The sequence below is a fragment of the Xyrauchen texanus genome, chromosome 32 (assembly GCF_025860055.1).
Source record: "Xyrauchen texanus isolate HMW12.3.18 chromosome 32, RBS_HiC_50CHRs, whole genome shotgun sequence".
In the NCBI taxonomy this organism is placed as follows: domain Eukaryota; kingdom Metazoa; phylum Chordata; class Actinopteri; order Cypriniformes; family Catostomidae; genus Xyrauchen; species Xyrauchen texanus.
In genome coordinates this window covers 28,606,731-28,623,663 of record NC_068307.1, presented here as the reverse complement: position 1 = coordinate 28,623,663, position 16,933 = coordinate 28,606,731, and the positions used below count along the sequence as shown (strand labels likewise).

The window sequence follows — 16,933 nt, the reverse complement described above, 5'->3', positions numbered from 1 at the left end:
ATTCAGTCTCATTCAGTCTAATCAGTCTCATTCAGTCTCATTCAGTCTAATCAGTCTCATTCAGTCTCATTCAGTCTAATCAGTCTAATCAGTCTCATTCAGTCTCATTCAATCTCATCAGTCTCATTCAGTCTCATTCAGTCTAATCAGTCTAATCAGTCTCATTCAGTCTCATTCAGTCTCATTCAGTCTCATCAGTCTCATTCATTCTCATTCAGTCTCATTCAGTCTAATCAGTCTCATCAGTCTCATTCAGTCTCATCAGTCTCATTCATTCTCATTCAGTCTCATTCAGTCTAATCAGTCTCATCAGTCTCATCAGTCTCATTCAGTCTCATTCAGTCTCATTCAGTCTAATCAGTCTCATTCAGTCTCATTCAGTCTAATCAGTCTCATTCAGTCTCATTCAGTCTAATCAGTCTCATCAGTCTCATTCAGTCTCATCAGTCTCATTCATTCTCATTCAGTCTCATTCAGTCTAATCAGTCTCATCAGTCTCATCAGTCTCATTCAGTCTCATCAGTCTCATTCATTCTCATCAGTCTCATTCAGTCTCATCAGTCTCATTCATTCTCATTCAGTCTAATCAGTCTCATCAGTCTCATTCAGTCTCATCAGTCTCATTCAGTCTCATCAGTCTCATTCATTCTAATCAGTCTCATTCAGTCTCATCAGTTTCATTCAGTCTCATCAGTCTCATTCATTCTCATTCAGTCTCATTCAGTCTAATCAGTCTCATCAGTCTCATTCAGTCTCATTCAGTCTCATCAGTCTCATTCAGTCTCATCAGTCTAATCAGTCTCATCAGTCTCATCAGTCTAATCAGTCTCATCAGTCTCATTCAGTCCAGTCTCATCAGTCTCATTCAGTCTAATCAGTCTCATCAGTCTCATTCAGTCTCATCAGTCTCATTCAGTCTCATCAGTCTAATCAGTCTCATCAGTCTCATCAGTCTCATTCAGTCTCATTCAGTCTAATCAGTCTCAGTCAGTCTCATCAGTCTCATTCAGTCTCATCAGTCTCATCAGTCTCATTCAGTCTCATCAGTCTCATTCAGTCTAATCAGTCTCATTCAGTCTCATTCAGTCTAATCAGTCTCATTCAGTCTCATTCAGTCTCATCAGTCTCATCAGTCTCATCAGTCTCATTCAGTCTCATTCAGTCTAATAAGTCTCATTCAGTCTCATTCAGTCTAATCAGTCTCATTCAGTCTCATTCAGTCTCATTCAGTCTAATCAGTCTCATTCAGTCTCATTCAGCCTAATCAGTCTAATCAGTCTCATTCAGTCTCATTCAGTCTAATCAGTCTCATTCAGTCTCATTCAGTCTAATCAGTCTTATTCAGTCTCATTCAGTCTAATCAGTCTAATCAGTCTCATTCAGTCTCATTCAATCTCATCAGTCTCATTCAGTCTCATTCAGTCTAATCAGTCTAATCAGTCTCATTCAGTCTCATTCAGTCTCATCAGTCTCATTCATTCTCATTCAGTCTCATTCAGTCTAATCAGTCTCATCAGTCTCATTCAGTCTCATCAGTCTCATTCATTCTCATTCAGTCTCATTCAGTCTAATCAGTCTCATCAGTCTCATCAGTCTCATTCAGTCTCATCAGTCTCATTCATTCTCATCAGTCTCATTCAGTCTCATCAGTCTCATTCATTCTCATTCAGTCTCATTCAGTCTAATCAGTCTCATCAGTCTCATTCAGTCTCATCAGTCTCATTCAGTCTCATCAGTCTCATTCATTCTCATTCAGTCTCATTCAGTCTAATCAGTCTCATTCAGTCTCATCAGTCTCATTCAGTCTCATCAGTCTCATTCATTCTCATTCAGTCTCATTCAGTCTAATCAGTCTCATCAGTCTCATTCAGTCTCATTCAATCTAATCAGTCTCATCAGTCTCATTCAGTCTCATTCAGTCTAATCAGTCTCATTCAGTCTCATTCAGTCTCATTCAGTCTAATCAGTCTCATTCAGTCTCATTCAGTCTCATTCAGTCTAATCAGTCTCATTCAGTCTCATTCAGTCTAATCAGTCTCATTCAGTCTCATTCAGTCTCATTCAGTCTCAATCAGTCTAATCAGTCTCATTCAGTCTCATTCAGTCTAATCAGTCTTATTCAGTCTCATTCAGTCTAATCAGTCTAATCAGTCTCATTCAGTCTCATTCAATCTCATCAGTCTCATTCAGTCTCATTCAGTCTAATCAGTCTAATCAGTCTCATTCAGTCTCATTCAGTCTCATCAGTCTCATTCAATCTCATTCAGTCTCATTCAGTCTAATCAGTCTCATCAGTCTCATTCAGTCTCATCAGTCTCATTCATTCTCATTCAGTCTCATTCAGTCTAATCAGTCTCATCAGTCTCATCAGTCTCATTCAGTCTCATCAGTCTCATTCATTCTCATCAGTCTCATTCAGTCTCATCAGTCTCATTCATTCTCATTCAGTCTCATTCAGTCTAATCAGTCTTATCAGTCTCATTCAGTCTCATCAGTCTCATCAGTCTCATTCAGTCTCATCAGTCTCATTCATTCTCATCAGTCTCATTCAGTCTCATCAGTCTCATTCATTCTCATTCAGTCTCATTCAGTCTAATCAGTCTTATCAGTCTCATTCAGTCTCATCAGTCTCATCAGTCTCATTCAGTCTCATCAGTCTCATTCATTCTCATTCATTCTCATTCAGTCTCATTCAGTCTAATCAGTCTAATCAGTCTCATCAGTCTCATTCAGTCTCATTCAGTCTAATCAGTCTCATTCAGTCTCATTCAGTCTCATTCAGTCTAATCAGTCTCATTCAGTCTCATTCAGTCTAATCAGTCTCATTCAGTCTCATTCAGTCTCATTCAATCTCATCAGTCTCATTCAGTCTCATTCAATCTCATCAGTCTCATTCAGTCTCATTCAGTCTCAGTCTCATTCAGTCTCATTCAGTCTAATCAGTCTCATTCAATCTCATTCAGTCTTATTCAGTCTCATTCAGTCTCATCAGTCTCATCAGTCTCATTCAGTCTTATTCAGTCTCATCAGTCTCATTCAGTCTCATCAGTCTCATTCAGTCTCATTCTGTCTCATTCAGTCTCATCAGTCTCATCAGTCTCATTCAGTCTTATTCAGTCTCATCAGTCTCATTCAATCTCATCAGTCTCATTCAGTCTCATTCATTCTCATCAGTCTCATTCAGTCTCATTCAGTCTCATTCAATCTCATCAGTCTCATTCAGTCTCATCAGTCTCATTTAGTCTCATTCAGTCTCATCAGTCTCATTCGGTCTCATTCGGTCTCATCAGTCTCATTCAGTCTCATTCAATCTCATCAGTCTCATTCAGTCTCATCAGTCTCATCAGTCTCATTCAGTCTCATCAGTCTATTTCAGTCTCATTCAGTTTCATCAGTTTCATCAGTCTCATTCAGTCTCATCAGTCGCATTCTGTCTCATTCTGTCTCATCAGTCTCATTCAGTCTTATTCAGTTTCATCAGTCTCATTCAGTTTCTCATCAGTTTCATCTGTCTCATTCTGTCTCATCAGTCTCATTCAGTCTTATTCAATCTCATCAGTCTCATTCAGTCTCATTCAGTCTCATCAGTCTCATCAGTCTCATTCAGTCTCATCAGTCTCATTCAGTCTCATCAATCTATTTCAGTCTCATTCAGTTTCATCAGTCTCATTCTGTCTCATCAGTCACATTCTGTCTCATTCTGTCTCATCAGTCTCATTCAGTGTCATCAATCTCATTCAGTCTCATTCTGTCTCATCAGTCTCATTCAGTCTCATTCTGTCTCATTCAGTCTCATCATTCTCATTCAGTCTCATTCTGTCCCATTCAGTCTCATCAGTCTCATTCAGTCTCATCAGTCTCATTCAGTCTCATCAGTCTCATTCAGTCTCATTCAGTCTCATTCAGTCTAATCAGTCTCATTCAGTCTCACTCAGTCGAATCAGTCTCATTCAGTCTCATTCAGTCTCATTCTGTCTCATCAGTCTCATTCAATCTCATCAGTCTCATTCAGTCTCATTCAATCTCATCAGTCTCATTCAGTCTCATTCAATCTCATCAGTCTCATTCAGTCTCATTCAGTCTCTTTCAGTCTTATTCAGTCTCATTCAGTCTAATCAGTCTCATCAGTCTCATCAGTCTCATTCAGTCTCATCAAAGCATGCAAAGTGTTGAGATTAGTTTTATTCAAGTTTAACTCCAGTATGCATGATGGGGTTTAATATGGTTTTCTTCTTTTTCTGCAGGATATTCAGACAGTAAAAGATGAAGTCGCAGGTTTCTCTGCAGATTCTGCTGTATGCAACAGTCATCAGGAGTCTGAAGGTGTTGTCCAAACGTGGATCAGGTGAGATACAGCGTTACATTAAACCGTGTGTTTGTGTGCTGAAATGTGCTGGTTTTAAGCGCTGTGTTGTGGAATGTCAGACAGTGTGTGAATGAAGAATCCTGAAGAGCTGCAGCTGGTTCTCATATTGAGTGTGTACAGAACATCTATATAAAGATTCAATGCTGAGTTTCTGATTATATTTCCTGGTGATGTTGTTTATTGTTACTGTGTTCTGCATTCATTATGCAAGCATTCAATCTGACAATAATCTCATTAAAGACGTCTAAATGTGTATGAAACAAATGTGAGTCTGGCCAATCATGAGGCTGCATGCTGATGAAACCATGAGAACGATTGTTTGAGTGATGTCTCCTCTGGAAAGAGCTTCACATGTTTGTTGATCATGATTTAGAGTGGCACCTCCCGACAGGTTTTGCTTCAGGTTCCAGATTTGACTTTAGACATCATGTAGTGACCCAACACTGTACTAGAATGATCATACAACAGTAAACAAAAATGGCCAAATCATTTAATGTATTCTAGATGTTTTTTTCTGTTTAATTGTGTTTTGTTGTTGTTTTCACGTTGCACAACTAGTCCATGTCGACATCTTATTTGATGAACTTTTCCAAGTGACAGAAGAGCTAGGGATAGGGTTAGTTATGTAAATATATGTTGACTTTACGCATAACGTTGTGTATGTGTGTGTTTGTGGTGTATTTTTCTGTTGTCTTAGTGATTCTGTGCTGGATGGCTGTAAAGGATTAGATTTGTTTTTGTTGCAGAACAGATTCCTGTGCATTTGTTATAACAGTGTGTGTGTGCGTGTGTGTGTGTGTGTGTGGGGTGGTGGGGGGTGTCTTTAGAGGTGTGTGTCGTGTCCTGCTGTGGTGTGTGCTGTTGTGTACTGGGATGTGACTCTCTGTCATTATGGGGTATAATCTTAGGCGGTGTTGTGTGACAGGGGTTTGTATGGAGACGTCGCAGGGGAACATATTGAAGGAGACACCTCAGGGGGGAAACAACACAGCCAGCATGTTGAATAATACCCCCTGCCCCCCACCACACACACACACACACACACACACACACACACACACACACTACCAGAATGACAAAGACTGAACCGTGTTGGTATCCTTGATGCAATGGTGCCACTGGAGTGGTTATGGTCCGAACAGAGGGTGAAAGCACGCCCCAACAGATAGTACCGGAGGGTGAGGACTGCTTACTTGATGGCCAAACACTTATTCTTAACTGTGCTATACTTAGTCTTCCTCAGCGAGAGCTTACGACTAATGTACAGTTACAACTAATGTGCGCTCCTCCCCCTCCACCATCTGGGACAGTACCTCCTCCCCCCCATTCATCCATCCGATTCATCCATCTGCAAGATAAAGGGGGGAGTGAAGTCAGGTGAGTGCAATAACGGCCCGCAGCAAAGTGCAGCCTTCACCCGTGTGAACGCCTGCTGACACGCTCCATCCACTGGACCGGATCTGGTGCCCCCTTTTTAGTCAGATCAGTCAGCGGTCTGATGACGGTCTAATAATTAGGCACAAATCTACGATAATAGCCAGCCAGTCCCAGGAAGTGTCTCACCTCCTGTTTGGTCTCAGGTCTCAGGCAGGCTGTAATCGCGGCAGTCTTATCAATTTACCAGCTGGACCGAGCCGTCACTCTTAGGAACCAGAACCACCATCGGCAGGTGCTTCGGCAAGCAGAGACTGATGTTAGGCTTGTGGATGCTTGCGAGGGTCTTCAATACGGCCAGCGTTGAGGACTCCATGACGGCGTTTTCTTTCCTCCTAATCCCAGGTTTTGGCACCACTGTGATAAGTCTCTTGCTCTCTTTGTGAAGGAGGAAGCTGGAGCCAGATAAACAATCCTTTATTTCAAGCACTTTTCAGTGTCACACAAAACAGGGTTTTCTTTTCAGCAACCAATGCACACACACACACACACACACACTCAACTGCATGCGTCTCTCACTCTCTCTCCCTCCTCCGGAGGTCTTGATTGCCCCCAGCTCTCTCCAGCTCTCACTGCAACACAATATACAGTGTATATATATATATATGTGTGTGTGTGTGTGTGTGTGTGTGTGTGTGTGTGTGTGTTTTGCAATGTGTTTAAAACCAAATCAGTTGTGCTAGTTTGAGATTCATGAATGTCCAGCACTTCAAAATAAACGTTTATATGGCACACGATCAATCTGAGGTCAATATGAGGACAATCTGAGGACATTTATTATGGTATTTACTTCTTATCTCTAGAGTTAAATGTCAGGTAAGAATCGCACATCATGCTCGTTCAAACATTTCCAACAGCTCACCTGCTCACTTTTCATCTTATATGTTCATATATGTTCATACAGCTGGTCGTTATCATGAAATAATCGATGTAGAGTAGATTCGATGTGAAGCCTGAAGAGGTTTATTTTGTCATACTGACCAGCTGAATGTCAATTTACCAAAAACACACACACTTACCAAATAAACCAATATTTAATGTCCATTTGTTTATGAGCGTAAATGATTTTACTGTATGAGAATAAAGAGAGAATGGAGTGATACGAGAGACATGAAACGATGGATGATGTAATGGTTATTCTAGTTAAACGTGGTTTTGTCATGAGTGTCATCATCCTTCATTCTTCTAGAGATGTCAAGAGCTCTTCACAATGAAGCATCTTTAATATTCTCTGAGCACTTGAGGATCCGCACAGAAACCTCATGATCAGAAATCATGTTTGACTCCTTCCTGATGTTTTATTATTGGTATTTCACCTCAGTTTGGTGTTTGTGGCTTTCACAGAGGAAAAGTTAAGCCCTCTCGGGTTCTTTGAAGCCCCAGAACATACAGGGTGGACCAAAAAACGATTTACTTATTTATTTGTAGCAAGGTGTTGCTCACGATAACATCACAGTGATGGGATTTTGTTGTGTGCATTTTGATTGTCGAGTCGTGGTGTAGGTCTCGCAGCGGTTCATTATCGAGGGCATCGACGCCGTCTCCAGTGAGTGGTGCAGCAGAATGACGGACATATTGAAGAGATTTTGAAATAAACTGCTGTTATATTTTGTGCTTTGTGTGTTCGATTGTATAAGTGTGGACCGCTGTCTTTGCTTTATGTACGTTTTGTCATGTGTCTATTATTACGGCACATGTGTATTGTTAGATGCGCCACTTTGTGCAATTGATGCAAATAAAGTTCACATATGTGTTCGGGACAGAAATGTTTAGAAGTATGCCAAAAATCATTTTTAAGATATGAGCAATCAAACATTGTGAGTTATTTTTTGGGCCACTCTGTAAATGATTTTCAGAATTATACCTGACTTTTGTTCATCTAATGAGTCAGGTTCATTCAGTCATATTAAATCAGATCTTTGTCTGAATTGAGAGCAGTTAAGAATAGTTACCACATGAAAGACAATTTTAGGTTGCTTGACAAAAGACGTTTTGAAGCAGATCTCACTGGTTCTTCTAATGGATTTAATGCTTGTCTTTATCTACTTTTGATTCAGCAGAAATATTGAAATGCTTACAAGTTTGTTTTACAGATCTTCATACCTGCACTCATTTCACATGTCATTTCACAGCTCAGCATGTGACGAGGGTTTCAGAAAACGAAGTCCTGGAGTGAACTGCACAAATTATATTTCCTGTTTATCACATAGAAAAGACAGAAAATGATTCATTTCTGCACACTTGTCTCATAAAGAGATCAATTTGCTAATACACTACTACAGTCCTGTAATTATAATATGTATACTTGTACAGGATCTATTTTGGAAGCTCTGTGACATTTGAAATAGATTTGCATCAAGTAGTTTATATAGCTGCAGTATAATGAGCGAATCCCTTTACTGGATTACTAATGCATTCTTTTAACTCATTGAAAGTGATATTCTGTTACATTGAATCAATATCAGCTAAACATCATCATCATGATGGTCTTCTATCAGCCTGTGTGTCGTTTCTAAATGATGATTCAATCAAATATTCCACAGTCATCATTTCTATCATGCTCCATTTCATCAAATAAATCAGTTTCATCAAGTTTTTGATTTGAATTGCGATTTCTCAGTTGAAATATGTGCATGACCTCTGACCTGAACACTTTCATCACATAATAAGCACATGATAGTTCACTAATAACAGGGATGGGCTCTAGTGATCAACTGATCGAAGAACAATTGAGTCCACTGAGGAGCGCTGTGGAGGTGTCTTTGGCGTCTTTGGCTAAGTGTGAAATATTTGGATTCTTATTGAACTTGGAAACTTTGGATTCTACTGTATTGATATTCAGTTCTTGTTCTTGAGTCATTTACACCAACAGACGAGGATCTACTTTTATGGTGGAAAGAATTGCGAAGTGGCACAAGAAACTCGGAAGCTTATCAGACCAGTATGTGTTTATGTGCATTAAATATCTGAACACGGGCAGAGCATATTTTATAAAAAGCCAACTTTCACCACTTGTTGCTCTGAATAATAACATGTGAAATGATATAAATCTTATGGCATTAAAGTTTATATATGTGCATTATCCTAATGCCGTTATTATTGAGTGCAACATTTATGGTTATTTTCAATTATTTACTTTATATATTAAATTGTATTAATGCATATCGTTCATTTCATTTTTCCCCCAAAAGAAAAGCACAGTTTGTTGAAGTTAGCTTATATTGAAATGTTCAATATAAAATAATATATACATTTCACAAACATGTCAGACTTGATATTTGAACACATAAATTACATTTACATTTACTTACGAGTAATTGCCTTACTGTAATATTTACAGATATAATTTGAAGCTGTAATTTCCATTAAAACCTACAGTTTTAACACAAGACAGCGTTTCAACGTGGTACAGGGTGCCAGGATCAATACATCTGTTAAAAATAGATTCCACTCCACCTAAATGAGGTCGTTCTCTCTCTCTCTCGCTCTCTCTCTCTCTCTACACACACACACACACACACACACACACACACACACACACACACACACACACACACACACAACTAGAGCTGCTCCTATACCAATATTTTGGCTTCGGTACAATACCAGCCCTGGTAAGCCGGTTTCGATACTAAATTGATATTTAGGCAACAAATAAAAACCTCAGATTTTGAAGTCTAACATATACAAATTCTGTTCCCCTTCTGTCACTCACTCGACATTGTGTCGATGTAGTGAAACTAGGGGTCGCACCTGGGATCTCTGATCTTAGAAAAAAGTTCAATGAAAATTGGCGAGTGGAATTTGCATGCCAGTCCCCTGGACATACGGGTGTATAAGAAGCTGGAATGTAACCACTCATTCAGACTTCGGAACCGAGCGGTTGTATTCACTATCGCTGCCTCATGTGTTGGGCGCTGCCCACATGGGAACAGCGTTCGTGGATGGGTCATGTTCTCACTGCAAGAGTATGATTATGGCCACATTGCCGTCGTGACTTTCCCCAGGTTAGTAATCGACTTGTCCCCGAGGTGCAGGGGACCATTTGACGCCTATGAGTGCATTGGGGTAGTTACGTGATGGCCTGATGCGGTAGCTATGAGGTACACAGAGCTCTGCCCCTCTGGCACCTCCAGTCCATGTAACCCAGTTCAGTAGTTGTAGTGTTTTCCATAGGGATCCCTAGTGTCACTACATCGACACAACATTGTGTGAGTGACTAACGTACTAACGTAACCTCTGTTCCCTGATGGAGGGAACGAGATGTTTTGTCCCTCCTGCCACAACACTGAACTACCCGCTGAAATGGCCGTGACCTTGTCTCGGCTCCTCAGTGCAAAACCCGAATGAGTGGTTCCATTCCAGCTCCTTATATACCCGTATGTCTGGGGAGTGGCATGCAAATTCCACTCGCCCATTTTCACTGGCCTTTTCTCAAAGATCAGAGATGTCTGGGGCTACCAGGAGCGATCCCTAGTGTCACTATATCGACACACCGTCTCGTCCCCTCCATCAGGGAATGGAGGTTACGTTAGTAACCATGATGTTTTCATTTGACATTTTTCTGGATTCCATGTTAAATGTTTTAATTAAATGTTATGATATATACATGCAGCTTTAATCAAATGAAAATATATTAATATAATTATTTTTTATTTTTTTTGGTAAAATGAAATGCTACACATAAGAGCTTTACATTATTAATGAAAACATTAATGAAACAAATCTGATTACCTCAGACACAAGGCTGCTTTGGCTGAATCACAACATGCTGATATTCAGCACACTTTACACATTACAGATCATAATAATACAATAATTTCATATTTTACTACTGTTAATATGAGTATTATTGATACTTTTGGAATATAAAATGTTTTTCACTAGTCATATTTTTCTGTCTTCAATTTCACACATCCAGTTAAATACTGTAGAGCTTTCATTTTAGAAGATGTTTGAGTTCTTCCTTTTTTGACGAGTTAGTTATATCAAGCTTCCATTAATACTGTAATACTCCTCGTAATTCACAAGATACATTCTCTGAGCTGCTCTAGGGAAAGAGATTTGAGTGTTAACAACTGTTTTTACACTAAAAACACTGCATGAATATCAAGCACCAGCAGTGTGTGTTGCGTTTGTGTGTGTGTGTGTGTGTGTGTAGCTGTGTGTGTTTATCACTGTGGGGACAATGTCCATAAGATAGTGACCTGTGGGGACTTTGTCGTCCCATGAAAACAGCTTATAAATCATACTAAATGATGTTTTGAAAATGTAAAATGCAGAAAGTTTCTGTGGGGTTAGGTTGTAGGTTAGTGTGAATATAAGTTTGTAAGTTAAACATTATGTCAGAAGTCCCATAAAACATGGAAACACAACGTGTGTGTGTGTGTGTGTGTGTCTGTGAAGTATATAGAGCAGAGTGGCACCTTTTTGTTCATTCTGTAGCGCACAGCAAATTAGATTGTATATTATTTAAAGGACACCCTTCTGCTGTTTAATGATCACACTTGTGTATGTGTGTGTTTAATAAACACACACACACACACACACACACACACACACACACACACACACACACACACGTAGTGTTTCCATGTTTTATGGGGACTTTCCATAGACATAATGGTTTTTATACTGTACAAACTTTATATTCTATCCCCTAAACCTAACCCTACCCCTAAACCTAACCCTCACAGAAAAACTTCTGCATTTTTACATTTTCAAAAAACATAATTTAGTATGATTTATAAGCTGTTTTCCTCATGGGGACCGACAAAATGTCCCCACAAGGTCAAACATTTCGGGTTTTACTATCCTTATGGGGACATTTGGTACCCACAAAGTGATAAATACACGCTCACTCACACACACACACTCACACACACACACACTCACACACACACACACACACACACACACACACATAAACACACGCACACACACTCACTCACTCACTCACTCACTCACACACACACACACACACACACACACACACACACACACACACACACACGCGCACTCACTCACTCACTCACACACACACACACACACACTCACACACACACACTCTCACACACACACACACACGCGCACACACACACACACGCACACACTCACTCACTCACTCACACACACACTCACACACACACTCTCACACACACACACACACACACACACACACACTCACTCACACACACACTCTCACACACACACACACACACACACACACACTCACTCACACACACACTGATCATTGAAACACTGCTGATAGGAAAAGACAGTGATTTTATAGAAGGCACATCATTACAAATGTAATTATCCTTTGTGTGTCACTACAGAAATGATATTAAAGGATGTTAAATATACAGCTGAAGAGTGAGTGAAGACGAGACGAGGTTATCTGACACCAGAACAAAGAAACTACGACAGTCTTCACATCTGAATCTGCAGTTTTTAGTTGCAGAATGTTCTGGTTAGTTGAAATGATGTTCCAGGTTTGTGGGCGAGGAATGTCAGAAAGCAGGAAATAAATCTGTCGGCTTGTGCTGCAGTCTGTGTTAGCCGCGGGAGCTGATAGCATATGGTGACACAATTACAACAAATACAATTTGTGAGTGCAGGTTTTCAAAGCTGGGAATCTATTTCAAAAATGTATTTATAATTAGATTTTCCTGCTAGGTCAATTCTTTCAATCCTCTAACAGTTGCATTATTGATTTTTGTTCACATGATATAGAAACTCCCACAGCTGCGATATATGCCACTTTATGAGAGCGCTAAATACATCATTTTATTTGGACAGTGCGGAAGTGAATTGCTGTGTGTGTGTGTGTAGTGTGTGAGTGTGTGTGAGTGTGTGTGTGTATGAGTGTGTGTGTGTGTGTGTTTGTATGAGTGTGTGTGTGTCCATGTGTGTGTGTCCATGTGTGTGTGTGTCTGTGTGAGTGTCCGTGTGTTTTTGTGTGTCCATGTATATGTGTGTGTCTGTGTGTGTGTGTGTGTCTGTGTGTGTGTCCATGTGTGTGTGCGTGTGTGTGTCCATGTGTGTGTGCGTGGTCTGGCTAAACAACCCCCTACCTCCGTGTGGTGCCGGACGGGCAACGTTTTAGGCAGCGCCATGAGGGGAGGGCCAATAAAGACTGTTCCCTCCTCTTTTCTGTCATGGTGCTTTACAGCGGCCAAATGGGGGCTCTGGACGGGTGCGAGGGGCTGGTAACCCCTCTATCTTCAACTGATTACCACTAAACCACGAAAATCTAAAATTAAGCTAGTGCCAGAGGCCCTTGGGGGACAGGCGTCTATGACGTCTCCTGGCCAAACTCCATCAGGCAGAGCCAGGAAACTGAATCCTCACCCTCGGGGCTCCTCCAGAAACAACAAAAAGCCACTACGGATGGCCACATGGAATGTCCGAACACTCACAGCGGAGGAGAGGTTGCCACTCCTCTGTCGGGAGCTGGACCGGTACCGCCTGGATCTCTGTGGTGTTCAGGAGGTCCGGTGGACCGGCTCTGGCTCTTGCCACTATGAGGGGTGGACTGTCCTCTACTCGGGGCAGGCGACTGCCAAACAACAGGGAGTGGCTCTTCTTCTGAACAAGAGAATGAAGGCAGCGTGGGAGCGTGGCGGTGAGGTGTGGGAAGCTGTGAGCCCCAGGTTACTTTGGGTTCGCCTTCCCATCAACCAGAGGCGAGGAGTGGTGGTCATGGTTATTTATGCCCCCACCGAAGACGAACATCCGTGGAGGGATGCGGGAAAGACCAATGAGTCAGATGCCTTCTATGACTCACCTGTCACAGGTGTTGGCTAAAGTGGCCCCTCGGGATAGAATCATCATGTTGGGTGATTTCAATGCCCGAGTTGGTCATGATGCTAGCACCTGGTCAGGAGTGATTGGAAGACATGGGCCTGATCAGCTAAATAACAACGGCAGGAGGCTGCTAGATTTTTGTGCAGCCCATGGGCTTGTAATTACCAACACACTGTTCCAGCATCGGCGCATCCACACAACATCATGGATGCATGCCGGGTCCAAGCAAGAACATCTGCTGGACTACATAGTGACGGAACAGCGGATGCGGGCCCATGTCCTTGACACCAGGACCTACCGTGGAGCTGATCTGCCCACTGACCATCGACTTGTCATCTGTAAGATGCGCTTGCCATTCTTCCACTCCGGGGGTGGGTGTAAACCCAGGACCCCTTTCAAACCCATAGTGGCCTGGTCTAGGCTAGCTGATGAAAGTTGCAAGCAAGAATTTCAGCATCGCTTGCAGCTGGGGTTGGCATCGTCCCCCACTCCTCTGGATGTCGAGGGGGAATGGGCGAGGTTTAGGGCTGTGGCTCATGTAACTGCAATGGCAGTTTTGGGCACACGGTCCAGACCTCCTCAGAAACCCTGGCTGACAGAGGAGGTGTTCAGGCTGGCTGAGAAAAAGCGACAGGCCCACTCTCATCATCTACAGCATCCCACATCAGAGAATGAGGAGGCTTACCGCAGCCTTCGCTCGGAGGTTCGGAGAGCCGTGAGGCACTGCAAGGATGTTTGGTGGTCGCGGGTTGCTGAGGAGATGGAGTCTGCCTCGGTGGCCCATGATCACAAATCGCTCTTTAATTCTATCAAAAAAGTTACTTGCAGTGCCACACCTATTACCATCATTAGGGGAAAGAACGGTGATCCAATCTCCGACCACCAGAAACAGGTTTACAGATTTGCTGAGCATTTCTGTGAGGTCCTGGGGGAGGGGAAGTCCCTGAGACTGGAAAACATTGTGGGACAAAGTGGGGATGACCCTGCTGGGGCTGCGGTGCCACAAATATTGAAGGAAGAAGTCGCTCCCTGTGGGTGGCTGGCTGAGGTGCCATCTATGGAGCAAGTACTGAAGGCGATCCAGAGCCTGAGGCCAGGAAAGGCACCGGGCAGAGATGATCTCCCCAGTGAAATGCTGAAGGAGGGTGGTGTTTGTGCACAGACTGCCCTACATGACATCATAACAACAGTCTGGACCACTGGGCGGGTTCCGCAGGATTGGAAGGATGCCCTGGTGGTCCCTCTCTTTAAAAAGGGGGACCGCTCAGATTGCAATAACTATAGGGGCATCTCACTCCTCAGTGTGCCGGGAAAGGTCCTGGCAAGGATTATTCAACATCGCCTTGCCAGGCACGCTGAGGAGAGACTTGTGGAGCCCCAGTGTGGTTTCAGGAAGGGCGGTCTTGCACAGATGCCATATTCTCTGTCCGTCTGCTACAGCAGAGGTGTAGGAAATTCCAGCAAGACCTACATCTCTGCTTTATTGACCTGGTCAAGGCCTATGATACCATCAGTAGGCCTGGGCTCTGGGTTGTTCTTCGTGCTTTCGGAGTCCCAGACCCACTGCTCGTGATCATTAAGGACCTTCATGATGGCGAGCGGGCCCGGGTAAAACTACGTGGTCGGGAGTCGGAGCCATTCCCTGTTCACCTTGGAGTGCGACAGGGATGTCCTCTGGCCCCCACATTATTTAATATCTATTTTGACCATGTGGTTCGTGAAGCCTTCGATGGCTGTACTGGAGGAATTTCCATCTGGTACAGATATAATGGGAGGTTGATCGATGCCCGGGTGCTGTCAAGGGATGGCTCCGTATTGGTCAACCACATTATGTATGCTGATGATCTGGTGATTGCTGCTCACTCAGAGGAGGAGTTGGAGGCCCTGCTGATGAACCTGAAGCTTGCCTCTAAGAGATGGGGCCTTACCATCAGCCCAACCAAAACTAAGCACCTGCCTGGGTATTATGTACCACCGGACACTCCACCCCCACAGCTCCCAATTGGTGATGGGGCAGTTGTGGAGAGAGTGGAGTGTTTTCCATACCTGGGAAGTGTGCTTATGACCAGCTCCGGTTTGACAGCAGAGGTCTCACTCCGAATCAGTCGAGCAGCATTATCTTTTCATCAGTTGCGTAACGCTGTGTGGAAGCTACCCGGTTTGTCGCTCCGCACAAAGCTTCAAGTATTCTCGGCCACGGTCATTTCCTCCCTTCTCTATGCTTGAGAAACGTGGACCTCCCTAATGGAACATCATCGCCGGCTCGAAACATTTAGGCTGGCCTGCCTAAGATCCATCCTGGGTTTAACCATGCTGGATTGTGTGAGGAGCTCACAAGTCTTTGAAAGATGTGGACAAAGTCCCATCGGTGAGCTCCTCCGGCAGGCAAGGTTGCGTTGGCTGGGTCATGTAGCCCGTATGCCCGGCCACCGCATGCCTAAACAGTTTTTGTTCGGCCGGATAGAGGGGGCTAAGCGGGTGCAGCACAGGCTGGAGAAGAGATGGAGTGATGTGGTACAGGGGGATGTGGAGCTGAGTGGATTTGCCGATGACTGGTACCAGCAGTGTCAAGATCTGCCTCTTTGTAGGAGGCTTGTGAAGGATGCTGCTGGCCAGTTGGAGGCAGTCGCCCTCCAACAACAACGGAGGGCAGAGGAGCGACGCTCATAACAACGAGCAGAGCGCAGAGTGGCTAAAGCACTGCAAGTTGGCACAGTAGGGGGCACAGGTGGTGCATCAGCCAGTCATCTCAGTCATTTGACCCATGTCACCGGTTGGATCTGTCCCGTGACCTCCTGCAACCAGGCTTTCGACACATAGCCTGGCACAAGCGTCGTGGTGACATCACCGCCACTTAGTGGCGAATGGCGGTTGTTTGTTTGTTTGTGTGCATGTGTGTGTCCGTGTGTGTGTGTGTGTGTCTATGTAATCTAATAATAATAATAGTTGAAAAATAACTCGTGACTTATAGATAGTTGAACTTTAACTAAAGTGATTTTTAAGTGTGCTAAATGAGCCGGTGGAAGAAGTTGGAGAGAGTAAAATGTTTGGATTTGGAATGATTTTTTGACCATTTCATTATTTTGATTGTATTTACATTTAGTTTGAAGTATAATTTGAATTTAAAATGTTTTTTGATAAAATTGTTTTTTTCCGATGAATGAATTCAATTCTTACAGCAAAAGCAACCAGTAGAAGTGAAGTGTGTGCCGATACAATCACAGTGAACATTTACATTTATGCATTTATGCATTTGGCAGATGCTTTTATCCAAAGTGACTTACAGAGCACTTATTACAGGGACAATCCCCCCGGAGCAACCTG

At 42.9% G+C, this 16,933-nt stretch overlaps 1 protein-coding gene across 4 annotated transcripts in view; it reads left to right on the top strand.

Moving 5' to 3' along the window:
• The window catches only part of LOC127626108 (interleukin-1 receptor accessory protein-like 1-B), a 399,289-nt gene that overhangs the window by 29,749 nt on the left and 352,607 nt on the right, over positions 1–16,933 (top strand). For all 4 annotated transcript variants that reach the window (XM_052101674.1, XM_052101672.1, XM_052101673.1 and 1 more), the window contains exon 2: positions 4,245–4,345. In XM_052101674.1, the coding sequence (XP_051957634.1) occupies positions 4,264–4,345 (82 nt within the window). In that variant the 5' untranslated portion in view covers positions 4,245–4,263. The remainder of the gene's footprint in view (positions 1–4,244; positions 4,346–16,933) is intronic.